Source organism: Dreissena polymorpha, chromosome 6, assembly GCF_020536995.1.
Source record: "Dreissena polymorpha isolate Duluth1 chromosome 6, UMN_Dpol_1.0, whole genome shotgun sequence".
NCBI lineage: Eukaryota > Metazoa > Mollusca > Bivalvia > Myida > Dreissenidae > Dreissena > Dreissena polymorpha.
The window spans coordinates 71,595,989-71,609,539 of NC_068360.1; the positions used below are offsets into that span (position 1 = coordinate 71,595,989).

Below are 13,551 nucleotides of genomic sequence, written 5' to 3' on the forward strand. Positions count from 1 at the left end.
ATATAAAGAAACAAATGAAAATATTTGATGCACTTGCAAATGCTGCGTTTCAATTTACATTTTCATCGAACAAATCTCTAACGTTCAGTGAACAGGAATTAAGGAAATATTTATCTAAAAAACATTTGCAGTTTTGCCTCAAGGCTGGTGTCTTAACAGCAAGGTTCCACTCCGTAAAAGCTGCACAGGGTTCGAAATATTCATTTACGCATGAAACAGTCCAGGAGTTTCTGGCAGCATTTCATATAGTAAATTCACAGCAAGACCTGATAGCAAATTTCAAACCTGAACATAAATATAGTGTGTTAGAAATGAGCCAGACGAGTATTTATCTGTACGGTCTTCAGTGCGAGACAGCTAATAAACTACTAAACCGTTTAGTAGACGATGAATTCTTCAACGACATAAGTAACGGACTGAGTGTGTACATTAAGCACTATCCGGAAAGCTTATCAGCATTTCAGAGAGACAAATACACAAAGGAAACCGTTCTAAAATCAAAACGTAATGATATGAATTACGATGCACGTTGTCTTGCAATATCAGTCTTGTTCCAGCACATGGTTATAGCTAGTTTCAATGAGGCAAAAATCAGTGGTCAGAAGGACATCTTTCTATATTGTATGGATTTCACATTTAATACATATCTACTTGATTCGGAGACAAGGGCATTAAAGGAACTGCTTAGTTTCAACAAGTCAAATGTTCGGTCACTTATATTAGAAAGCAATGTTTTGGAATCAAGCGAATTACTGTCAGTCATGCAACAGTCAAAGCATAGTCTTCAACGTTTAAAGACTACAGTGACCCCGGAAATTTATAAAGCCTTACATAATTTGAACATACAGGAACTATATGTTATCGGACAAATCGACGAATCACCATTTTCCAATGTTCTTCCGTCTTTGTCTAGCTTACTGTTTTTATCAATAGAAGACTCAAATCTTTTGGAACAAACAGTTCTTCCTGGCACAATAGAATGTGTTTATTTGGTAAAATGTATTTCTTCGGCAGTTTCTTCGTCGCCTTCTCGTGTATTTAGTATCAGTACAACATGGTGTTAAATTGATTTTGAATGCTGTAACTGTTACGGATCCCAATACGCAAATTTTCCTGTCAAAATTATTGTTAAGCGATATGGCAAATATCCAACTAAGAATTACACACGGCAATAATGCTTTATATGATACACTGCGTTGTACATCTATCGAAGAACTGTCCTTGCATACTCCTGATGATGTCTCATTAGCGTCAAAGATTATGTACACTCTCAAGAAATTGACAAAACTTTATTTGTGGGGTACTTATAGTGAGCGATGTACTTTACAACTGCCTGCTACATTACAATGCATATCCTTGCAGAGAGTTGAATGTTCAGCCGAGTGGCTGTGCAGCTTGTTGATTGCGCTTTCTTCATTAGATCATTCTGTAGAGTGTGAGCTGTGGGATGTTGTATTGCAGCCATGTGAAGACGCCTCTGGAGACGATTCCCATGTACATGTATCTGATTTGCGGTCTGAAATACTCTCATGTGACATGTCACTAATTGAAATATATTTGAATAATGGCAGTGTTGAACTGTTTGAAATACTTCGAGGTACAAATATAGGAATCTTGACGCTGACAACAGCTGAGTGTCCATCTTTAGCATCAAAGATTCTGTATACTCTCAAGAAATTGACAAAACTTTATTTGTGGGGTACTTATAGTGAGCGATGTACTTTACAACTGCCTGCTACATTACAATGCATATCCTTGCAGAAAGTTGAATGTTCAGCTGAGTGGCTGTGCAGCTTGTTGATTGCGCTTTCTTCATTAGATCATTCTGTAGAGTGTGAGCTGTGGGATGTTGTATTGCAGCCATGTGCAGATGAGTGTGGAGACGATTCTCAAGCACGGATATCTGATTCTCGGTCTGAAATGCAGTTACATGACATGTCTGAAATTAAGGTATTGGTGAAAAATGGCAGTGTTGAACTGTTTGAAATATTTCGAGGTACAAATATAGCAATCTTGACGCTGGAAACAGCTGAGTGTGCATCTTTAGCATCAAAGATTCTGTATACTCTCAAGAAATTGACAACACTTTATTTGTGGGGTACTTATAGTGAGCGATGTACTTTACAACTGCCTGCTACATTACAATGCATATCCTTGCAGACAGTTGAATGTTCAGCTGAGTGGCTGTGCGGCTTGTTGGTTGCGCTTTCTTCATTAGATCATTCTGTAGAGTGTGAGCTGTATGATGTTGTATTGCAAACATGTGCAGAACAATGTGGAGACGATTCCCAAGCACGGATATCTGATTCGCGGTCTGAAATACCGTTACATGACATGTCTGAAATTGAGGTATTGGTGGAAAATGGCAGTGTTGAACTGTTTGAAATATTTCGAGGTACAAATATAGCAATCTTGACGCTGAAAACAGCTGAGTGTGCATCTTTAGCATCAAAGATTCTGTATACTCTCAAGAAATTGACAACACTTTATTTGTTTGGTACTTATAGTGACCGATGTACTTTACAACTGCCTGCTACATTACAATGCATATCCTTGCAGACAGTTGAATGTTCAGCTAAGTGGCTGTGCAGCTTGTTGATCTCGCTTTCTTCATTAGATCATTCTGTAAAGTGTGAGCTGTATGATGTTGTATTGCAGCCATTTGAAGACGCCTCTGGAGACGATTCCCATGTACATGTATCTGATTTGCGGTCTGAAATACTCTCATGTGACATGTCACTAATTGAAATATATTTGAATAATGGCAGTGTTGAACTGTTTGAAATATTTCGAGGTACAAATATAGGAATCTTGACGCTGACAACAGCTGAGTGTGCATCTTTAGCATCAAAGATTCTGTATACTCTCAAGAAATTGACAAAACTTTATTTGTGGGGTACTTATAGTGAGCGATGTACTTTACAGCTGCCTGCTACATTACAATGCATATCATTGCAGGAAGTTGAATGTTAAGCTGAGTGGCTGTGCGGCTTGTTGATCGCGCTTTCTTCATTAGATCATTCTGTAAAGTGTGAGCTGTGGGATGTTGTATTGCAGCCATGTGAAGACGCCTCTGGAAACGATTCCCATGTACATGTATCTGATTTGCGGTCTGAAATACTTTCATGTGACATGTCACTAATTGAACTATATTTGAAAAATGGCAGTGTTGAACTGTTTGAAATATTTCGAGGTACAAATATAGGAATCTTGACGCTGAATACAGCTGGGTGTGCATCTTTAGCATCAAAGATTCTGTATACTCTCAAGAAATTGACAAAACTTCATTTGTGGGGTACTTATAGTGAGCGATGTACTTTACAACTGCCTGCTACATTACAATGCATATCCTTGCAGAAAGTTGAATGTTCAGCTGAGTGGCTGTGCAGCTTGTTGATTGCGCTTTCTTCATTAGATCATTCTGTAATGTGTGAGCTGATGGATGTTGTATTGCAGCCATGTGTAGAAGAGTGTGGAGACGATTCTCAAGCACGGATATCTGATTCTCGGTCTGAAATGCAGTTACATGACATGTCTGAAATTAAGGTATGGGTGACAAATGGCAGTGTTGAACTGTTTGAAATATTTCGAGGTACAAATATAGCAATCTTGACGCTGGAAACAGCTGAGTGTGCATCTTTAGCATCAAAGATTCTGTATACTCTCAAGAAATTGACAACACTTTATTTGTGGGGTACTTATAGTGAGCGATGTACTTTACAACTGCCTGCTACATTACAATGCATATCCTTGCAGACAGTTGAATGTTCAGCTGAGTGGCTGTGCGGCTTGTTGGTTGCGCTTTCTTCATTAGATCATTCTGTAGAGTGTGAGCTGTATGATGTTGTATTGCAAACATGTGCAGAACAATGTGGAGACGATTCCCAAGCACGGATATCTGATTCGCGGTCTGAAATACCGTTACATGACACGTCTGAAATTGAGGTATTGGTGGAAAATGGCAGTGTTGAACTGTTTGAAATATTTCGAGGTACAAATATAGCAATCTTGACGCTGAAAACAGCTGAGTGTGCATCTTTAGCATCAAAGATTCTGTATACTCTCAAGAAATTGACAACACTTTATTTGTTTGGTACTTATAGTGACCGATGTACTTTACAACTGCCTGCTACATTACAATGCATATCCTTGCAGACAGTTGAATGTTCAGCTAAGTGGCTGTGCAGCTTGTTGATCTCGCTTTCTTCATTAGATCATTCTGTAAAGTGTGAGCTGTATGATGTTGTATTGCAGCCATTTGAAGACGCCTCTGGAGACGATTCCCATGTACATGTATCTGATTTGCGGTCTGAAATACTCTCATGTGACATGTCACTAATTGAAATATATTTGAATAATGGCAGTGTTGAACTGTTTGAAATATTTCGAGGTACAAATATAGGAATCTTGACGCTGACAACAGCTGAGTGTGCATCTTTAGCATCAAAGATTCTGTATACTCTCAAGAAATTGACAAAACTTTATTTGTGGGGTACTTATAGTGAGCGATGTACTTTACAGCTGCCTGCTACATTACAATGCATATCATTGCAGGAAGTTGAATGTTAAGCTGAGTGGCTGTGCGGCTTGTTGATCGCGCTTTCTTCATTAGATCATTCTGTAAAGTGTGAGCTGTGGGATGTTGTATTGCAGCCATGTGAAGACGCCTCTGGAAACGATTCCCATGTACATGTATCTGATTTGCGGTCTGAAATACTTTCATGTGACATGTCACTAATTGAACTATATTTGAAAAATGGCAGTGTTGAACTGTTTGAAATATTTCGAGGTACAAATATAGGAATCTTGACGCTGAATACAGATGGGTGTGCATCTTTAGCATCAAAGATTCTGTATACTCTCAAGAAATTGACAAAACTTCATTTGTGGGGTACTTATAGTGAGCGATGTACTTTACAACTGCCTGCTACATTACAATGCATATCCTTGCAGAAAGTTGAATGTTCAGCTGAGTGGCTGTGCAGCTTGTTGATTGCGCTTTCTTCATTAGATCATTCTGTAATGTGTGAGCTGATGGATGTTGTATTGCAGCCATGTGCAGAAGAGTGTGGAGACGATTCTCAAGCACGGATATCTGATTCTCGGTCTGAAATGCAGTTACATGACATGTCTGAAATTAAGGTATGGGTGACAAATGGCAGTGTTGAACTGTTTGAAATATTTCGAGGTACAAATATAGGAATCTTATATCTTAAAACAGCCGAGTGTGCATCTTTAGCATCAAAGATTATGTACACTCCCAAAAAATTGACAAAACTTTATTTGTGGGGTACTTATAGTGAGCGATGTACTTTACAACTGCCTGCAACATTACAATGCATATCCTTGCAGACAGTTGAATGTTCAGCTGAGTGGCTGTGCAGCTTGTTGATTGCGCTTTCTTCATTAGATCATTCTGTAGAGTGTGAGCTGTTTAAAGGGATCTTTTCACGCTTTGGTAACTTGACAAAATTGAAAAAAGTTGTTTCCGATTCGCAAATTTTCGTTTTAGTTATGATATTTGTGAGGAAACAGTAATACTGAACATTTACCATTGTCTAATATAGCCATTATATGCATCTTTTGACGATTTTAAAACCTTAAAATTATAAAGCGTTGCAACGCGAAACGATTGAATAATTTGGAGAGTTCTGCTTTTGTCGTTAAATTTTGTGAAACTACGAAGATTGCTTATATAAGGTATAAAATACTTCAAGTATATGTACTCGGCGGAATAGCTCAGTAGGCTAAAGCGTTTTTACTTCAGGACTCTGGCAGGACTCCAGGGGTCACTGGTTCGAAACCTGGTCTGGGCAATGTTCTTTTCCTTTTTTTAATATTATTCTTGATTTTTTACTGGAGCTTTTACGATCCAATGTTTACATTTATCGATATAAAGCATTTAATGAATAAGTTAAAAAATGCCAAAATCTGTGAAAAGGCCCCTTTAATGTTGTATTGCAGCCATGTGCAGAAGAGTGTGGAGACGATTCTCAAGCACGGATATCTGATTTGCGGTCTGAAATACCGTTACTTGACATGTCTGAAATTGAGGTATTGGTGGAAAATGGCAGTGTTGAACTGTTTGAAATATTTCGAGGTACAAATATAGCAATCTTGAGTCTGAAAACAGCCGAGTGTGCATCTTTATCCTCAAAGATTCTGTATACTCTCGAGAAATTGACAAAACTTTATTTGTGGGGTACTTATAGTGAGCGATGTACATTACAACTGCCTGCTACATTACAATGCATATCCTTGCAGAAAGTTGAATGTTCAGCTGAGTGGCTGTGCAGCTTGTTGATTGCGCTTTCTTCATTAGATCATTCTGTAGAGTGTGAGCTGTGGGATGTTGTATTGCAGCCATGTGCAGATGAGTGTGGAGACGATTCTCAAGCACGGATATCTGATTCTCGGTCTGAAATGCAGTTACATGACATGTCTGAAATTAAGGTATTGGTGAAAAATGGCAGTGTTGAACTGTTTGAAATATTTCGAGGTACAAATATAGGAATCTTGAAGCTGAAAACAGCCGAGTGTGCATCTTTATCCTCAAAGATTCTGTATACTCTCAAGAAATTGACAAAACTTTATTTGTGGGGTACTTATAGTGAGCGATGTACTTTACAACTGCCTGCTACATTACAATGCATATCCTTGCAGACAGTTGAATGTTCTGCTAAGTGGCTGTGCAGCTTGTTGATCTCGCTTTCTTCATTAGATCATTCTGTAAATTGTGAGCTGTATGATGTTGTATTGCAGCCATTTGAAGACGCCTCTGGAGACGATTCCCATGTACATGTATCTGATTTGCGGTCTGAAATACTCTCATGTGACATGCCACTCATTGAAATATTGTTGGAAAAGGGCAGTGCTGAACTGTTTGAAATATTTCGAGGTACAAATATAGGAATCTTGACGCTGAAAACAGCTGAGTGTGCATCTTTAGCATCAAAGATTCTGTATACTCTCAAGAAATTGACAAAACTTTATTTGTGGGGTACTTTTAGTGAGCGAAGTACTTTACAACTGCCTGCTACATTACAATGCATATCATTGCAGACAGTTGAATGTTCAGCTGAGTGGCTGTGCAGCTTGTTGATTGCGCTTTCTTCATTAGATCATTCTGTAAAGTGTGAGCTGTATGATGTTGTATTGCAACCATGTGCAGAACAATGTGGAGACGATTCCCAAGCACGGATATCTGATTCGCGGTCTGAAATACCGTTACATGACATGTCTAAAATTGAGGTATTGGTGGAAAATGGCAGTGTTGAACTGTTTGAAATATTTCGAGGTACAAATATAGCAATCTTGACGCTGGAAATAGCTGAGTGTGCATCTTTATCCTCAAAGATTCTGTATACTTTCAAGAAATTGACAACACTTTATTTGTGGGGTACTTATAGTGAGCGATGTACTTTACAACTGCCTGCTACATTACAATGCATATCCTTGCAGACAGTTGAATGTTCAGCTGAGTGGCTGTGCGGCTTGTTGATTGCGCTTTCTTCATTAGATCATTCTGTAAAGTGTGAGCTGTATGATGTTGTATTGCAACCATGTGCAGAACAATGTGGAGACGATTCCCAAGCACGGATATCTGATTCGCGGTCTGAAATACCGTTACATGACATGTCTAAAATTGAGGTATTGGTGGAAAATGGCAGTGTTGAACTGTTTGAAATATTTCGAGGTACAAATATAGCAATCTTGACGCTGGAAATAGCTGAGTGTGCATCTTTAGCATCAAAGATTCTGTATACTTTCAAGAAATTGACAACACTTTATTTGTGGGGTACTTATAGTGAGCGATGTACTTTACAACTGCCTGCTACATTACAATGCATATCCTTGCAGACAGTTGAATGTTCAGCTAAGTGGCTGTGCAGCTTGTTGATCTCGCTTTCTTCATTAGATCATTCTGTAAAGTGTGAGCTGTATGATGTTGTATTGCAGCCATTTGAAGACGCCTCTGGAGACGATTCCCATGTACATGTATCTGATTTGCGGTCTGAAATACTGTCATGTGACATGTCACTAATTGAAATATATTTGAATAATGGCAATGTTGAACTGTTTGAAATATTTCGAGGTACAAATATAGGAATCTTGAAGCTGAAAACAGCCGAGTGTGCATCTTTATCCTCAAAGATTCTGTATACTCTCAAGAAATTGACAACACTTTATTTGTGGGGTACTTATAGTGAGCGATGTACTTTACAACTGCCTGCTACATTACAATGCATATCCTTGCAGACAGTTGAATGTTCAGCTAAGTGGCTGTGCAGCTTGTTGATCTCGCTTTCTTCATTAGATCATTCTGTAAAGTGTGAGCTGTATGATGTTGTATTGCAGCCATTTGAAGACGCCTCTGGAGACGATTCCCATGTACATGTATCTGATTTGCGGTCTGAAATACTCTCATGTGACATGTCACTCATTGAAATATTGTTGAAAAAAGGCAGTGTTGAACTGTTTGAAATATTTCGAGGTACAAATATAGGAATCTTGAAGCTGAAAACAGCTGAGTGTGCATCTTTAGCATCAAAGATTCTGTATACTCTCAAGAAATTGACAAAACTTTATTTGTGGGGTACTTATAGTGAGCGAAGTACTTTACAACTGCCTGCTACATTACAATGCATATCATTGCAGACAGTTGAATGTTCAGCTGAGTGGCTGTGCGGCTTGTTGATTGCGCTTTCTTCATTAGATCATTCTGTAAAGTGTGAGCTGTATGATGTTGTATTGCAACCATGTGCAGAACAATGTGGAGACGATTCCCAAGCACGGATATCTGATTCGCGGTCTGAAATACCGTTACATGACATGTCTAAAATTGACGTATTGGTGGAAAATGGCAGTGTTGAACTGTTTGAAATATTTCGAGGTACAAATATAGGAATCTTGAAGCTGAAAACAGCCGAGTGTGCATCTTTATCCTCAAAGATTCTGTATACTCTCGAGAAATTGACAAAACTTTATTTGTGGGGTACTTATAGTGAGCGATGTACATTACAACTGCCTGCTACATTACAATGCATATCCTTGCAGACAGTTGAATGTTCAGCTGAGTGGCTGTGCAGCTTGTTGATTGCGCTTTCTTTATTAGATCATTCTGTAAAGTGTGAGCTGTGGGATGTTGTATTGCAGCCATGTGAAGACGCCTCTGGAGACGATGTCCATGTACATGAATCTGATTTGCGGTCTGAAATACTCTCATGTGACATGTCACTAATTGAAATATATTTGAATAATGGCAGTGTTGAACTGTTTGAAATATTTCGAGGTACAAATATAGGAATCTTGAAGCTGAAAACAGCCGAGTGTGCATCTTTATCCTCAAAGATTCTGTATACTCTCGAGAAATTGACAACACTTTATTTGTGGGGTTCTTATAGTGAGCGATGTACTTTACAACTGCCTGCTACATTACAATGCATATCCTTGCAGACAGTTGAATGTTCTGCTAAGTGGCTGTGCAGCTTGTTGATATCGCTTTCTTCATTAGATCATTCTGTAGAGTGTGAGCTGTGGGATATTGTATTGCAGCCATGTGCAGATGAGTGTGGAGGCAATTCCCAAACACACGTATCTGATTTGCGAACTGAAATGGTGTCACTAGATATGTCTCAAACTACAATATTGGTAAAAAATGGCAGTAGTGAACTGTTTGAAATCTTTCGAGGTACAAATATAGGAATACTGACGCTAAAATCGGCCGATTGTGCATCATTATCATCACAGATTCTGCATACTCTGAAGAAATTGACAAAGCTTGTTTTGTGGGGGACTTATAGTGGGCGATGCACTTTACAGCTGCCTGATACATTACAATGCATATCATTGCAGGACGTTGAATGTTCAGCTGAGTGGCTGTGCAGCTTGTTGATAGAGCTTTCTTCATTAGATCATTATGTAGAGTGTGAGCTGAGGGATGTTGTATTGCAGCCATGTGAATTCTCTTGCGGAGACGATTAAAAAAAAACTCTGATTTGCGATTAGATATGTTGTCATTTGATATGTCCAACATGACAATTTTTGTAAACAAATGGCAGTGTTGAACTGTTTGAAATCTTACGTGATACAAATATAGGGACTTTAACAATCTGTTTACGGCAGATTGCGCCTCATTAGCATTAAAGATTCTGTACACTCTCTAGAAATTAAAATAAACTTATTTTGTGGGGGACATATAGTGAGCGATGTACTTTACAGCTGCCTGCTACTTTACAATGCATATCATTGCAGAAAGTTGAATGTTCAGCTGAGTGGCTGTGCAGCTTGTTGATCGCGCTTTCTTCATTAGATCATTCTGTACAGTGTGAGCTGTGGGCTGTTGTATTGCAGCCATGTGAAGACGCCTCTTGCGGAGAAGATTCCCAAACACGTGTATCTGATTTGCGATATGAAATACTGGCACTTAATATGACACACATGACAATTTTGGTGGAAAATGGAGGTGTTGACCTGTTTGAAATATTGAGTGATACAGGTATAGGGATCATGTCCCTGAGCAATGCAGAGTGTGCCTCATATGCGTCAAAGATTCTGTACACATTTAAGAATTTAACAAGGCTTCATTTGCGGGGAACTTTAAGTGGGTAATGTTCTTTACAGTTGCCTGTGACATTGCAATGCATATCATTGCAGAAAGTTTAATGTTCAGCTGAGTGGCTCTGCAGCTTGTTGATTGCGCTTTCTTCATTAGATCATTCTCTACTGTGTGAATTATTGGATGTTGTTTTGCAGCCATATGAATACTCATGCGGAGACGATCCAAGACTAATGCATCGGATTTGCGATCCGAAATACTCTCACTTGATATGAGTCACATGACAATTTCGGTGATAAATGGCAGCGTTGAACTGTTTGAAATATTGCGTGATACAAGTATAGGGATCCTGGACTTGAAAACAGCAGATTGCGCCTCATCTGCGTCAAAGATTTTGTACAATCTCAAGCAATTGACAACGCTTTATTTGTGGGGGACTTATAGTGGGCGATGCACTTTACAGCTGCCTGATACATTACAATGCATATCATTGCAGGAAGTTGAATGTTCAGCTGAAGGGCTGTGCAGCTTGTTGATCGCGCTTTCTTCATTAGCTCATTCTGTACAGTGTGAGATGTATGATGTTTTATTGCAGTCATTTGAATACTCTTGCGGAGGAGAATCCCAAACACGTGTATCTTATTTGCGATCTAAAATACTGGCACTTGATATGAAACACATGACAATTTTGGTGAAAAATGGAAGTGTTGAACTGTTTGAAATATTGCGTGATACAAGTTTAAGGATCCTGGACCTGAAACATGCAGAGTGTGGCTGATATGCGTCGAAGATTCTGCACACTCTCAAGAATTTAACAAAGCTTTATTTGCGGGGAACTTTTAGTGGGCGATGTACTTTACAGCTGCCTGAGACATTGCAATGCATATCATTGCAAAAAGTTGAATGTTCAGCTGAGTGGCTCTGCAGCTTGTTGATTGCGCTTTCTTCATTACACCATTCTGTACCACTGCCTGCTAAATTGCAATGCATACATGTATCATTGTAGACAGTTAAATGTTTAGCTGAGTGGCTGTGCAGCTTTTTGATCGCGCTTTCTTCATTAAATCATTCGGTAGAGTGTGAATTAATGGATGTCGTATTTCAGCCATTTAGAGACGTACGTGGAGATGGTTTTTTAATATATACATCTGATTTTCGATGTGATATATTGTCACCTGACATCACATGTACAGATTTTAAGTATTGGTGGTAAATGGCTGTAATGAGCTGTTTAAAATTTGCTGGCTACAAACATATAAATCCTGACGCTGAAAACGGCAGAGTGTGCATTATTAGCATCAAAGATGCTTTACACTCTCAATAAATAAACAAAGCTATTGTTTGGTGGACTTAGTGAGCGATGTTCTTTACAGCTGCCTGTCACTTGATATGTCCCTGATTGAACACTTTGAAGAAAAATTGTATTGTTGAACTGTTATTAATGTGTTACCTGATACAAACATAGGGATCCTGAACCTGACTACGGCAGATTGTGCCTTATAAGCAACAGTGATTCTGTACATTCTTTAGACATTTACAAAGCTTTTATTGTGAGGAACGTATAGTGAGCGAGGCATTTTACAGCTGCCTGTGCCATTGCAATGCATATCATTGTATGAATTTGAATGATCATCTGAGTGGCTCTGCAATGTGTTGATTGTTGAACCTTGAGAACGTATCAGTATGCCATTTAACCATCAAAGTTATGTTTCATTAAATTTAAAAGGTTGTATTTTGTGGAAGACTTATAGTTATTGATGAACAATACACCTGTCTTCTATAGTGCAACGCATATCACTTAATGAAGCGGAATGTTCAATTGAGTGGTTGCACAGCTTGTCGACTACGCTTGCTTCATTATATCATTCTGTAAAGGGTTCGCTTTTGGATTTTAGATTAGAGGCGCCTGAGGTTGCCTGTTGCAAAGATTCCCATACATATGTTTCTGAATTGCGATCTTATACATTGTCACTTGATATGTCCAAAATAAAGATATCGATGGAAATTGGCAGTGTTTAACTCTTTGAAATCTATCATAAAGGAGTATAGGGATATTGAGCCTAAAACTGCAGATTGAGTCTCATTAGCATCAAGCATCTTTTAAATGATCAACGTGCTAATAAAGTAAATTTTGCGGATGTATTATATTAATCAATTTACTGCACAGCTGTCTGCTGGTAACAAATACACACACCTAAAGTCCTTGGATAAATTTAACATCATATTTGTTGGATAATACATAAAAAAAAGTTTTAGTGCGTTATGTACTTTTACCTATGTTTTTATGCTTAACAACAACAACATGTCTGCAAGAACCGTGTTGATATCTCAATCATAAGCTTTCTTTATTTGTTGCACGTGTAAAATTGTTATGTCTGTATTGTTAATATGTCTTTTACATAACATTCTGTAAATTATATATATATATAGTTTGTTCAGTTTTGTTTGTATACATGTTTGTAGAAATTTAGAAAATAGTGTTCATCTGAATTTATACAGATATCACAAAACTATCGATGTTGATAACGATTCCTAATTTAGTAATATGTACAATATGTATTAATATTCTGTGGTAAAATTGAGTCAATGTTTTATTTTGACTGATTATTTAAACAGTATTGCATGAATGTGAATTATGTTTTACCTTCACAAGGCTTATGTACATAAATCAAAATTGGTATCGGGTTTTGGGAAATGAATATTGCAAGCATAGAACGTAATTTCGCTTATGTAATATATTTCCCGCACATGTTATAGGTGCTGAATTGCACTTGTAATTGTTCTCTTGTTGTAGAATGATAAAGATCTATACATTAGGTTTGAATACAGGAGCTCTTTTCTAGTGGAATGTATTGTTTACATTGTTATTTTTCGAATTTCGTCATTAATATATATATATTTGTATGTATGATGTATATTCTTCACTGACCTGAACGTCGTCTGTTTTACTATGTGAAACTATTGTAAATATTGTGTATATTATGAACATATAA

The 13,551-nt window shown here is 38.0% G+C and overlaps 2 protein-coding genes across 2 annotated transcripts in view; both read left to right on the plus strand.

Moving 5' to 3' along the window:
* Nucleotides 1-9,241, plus strand: part of LOC127835792 (uncharacterized) — a 343,344-nt gene extending 334,103 nt beyond the window's left edge. Inside the window, exons 5-10 of the mRNA XM_052362227.1 lie at nt 1,861-1,950; nt 3,457-3,546; nt 3,866-3,945; nt 5,053-5,142; nt 6,364-6,453; nt 9,157-9,241. Coding sequence (XP_052218187.1) covers nt 1,861-1,950; nt 3,457-3,546; nt 3,866-3,945; nt 5,053-5,142; nt 6,364-6,453; nt 9,157-9,241 — 525 coding nt within the window. The remainder of the gene's footprint in view (nt 1-1,860; nt 1,951-3,456; nt 3,547-3,865; nt 3,946-5,052; nt 5,143-6,363; nt 6,454-9,156) is intronic.
* The window catches only part of LOC127835795 (uncharacterized), a 563,233-nt gene that overhangs the window by 212,809 nt on the left and 336,873 nt on the right, over nt 1-13,551 (plus strand). The window lies entirely within an intron of this gene.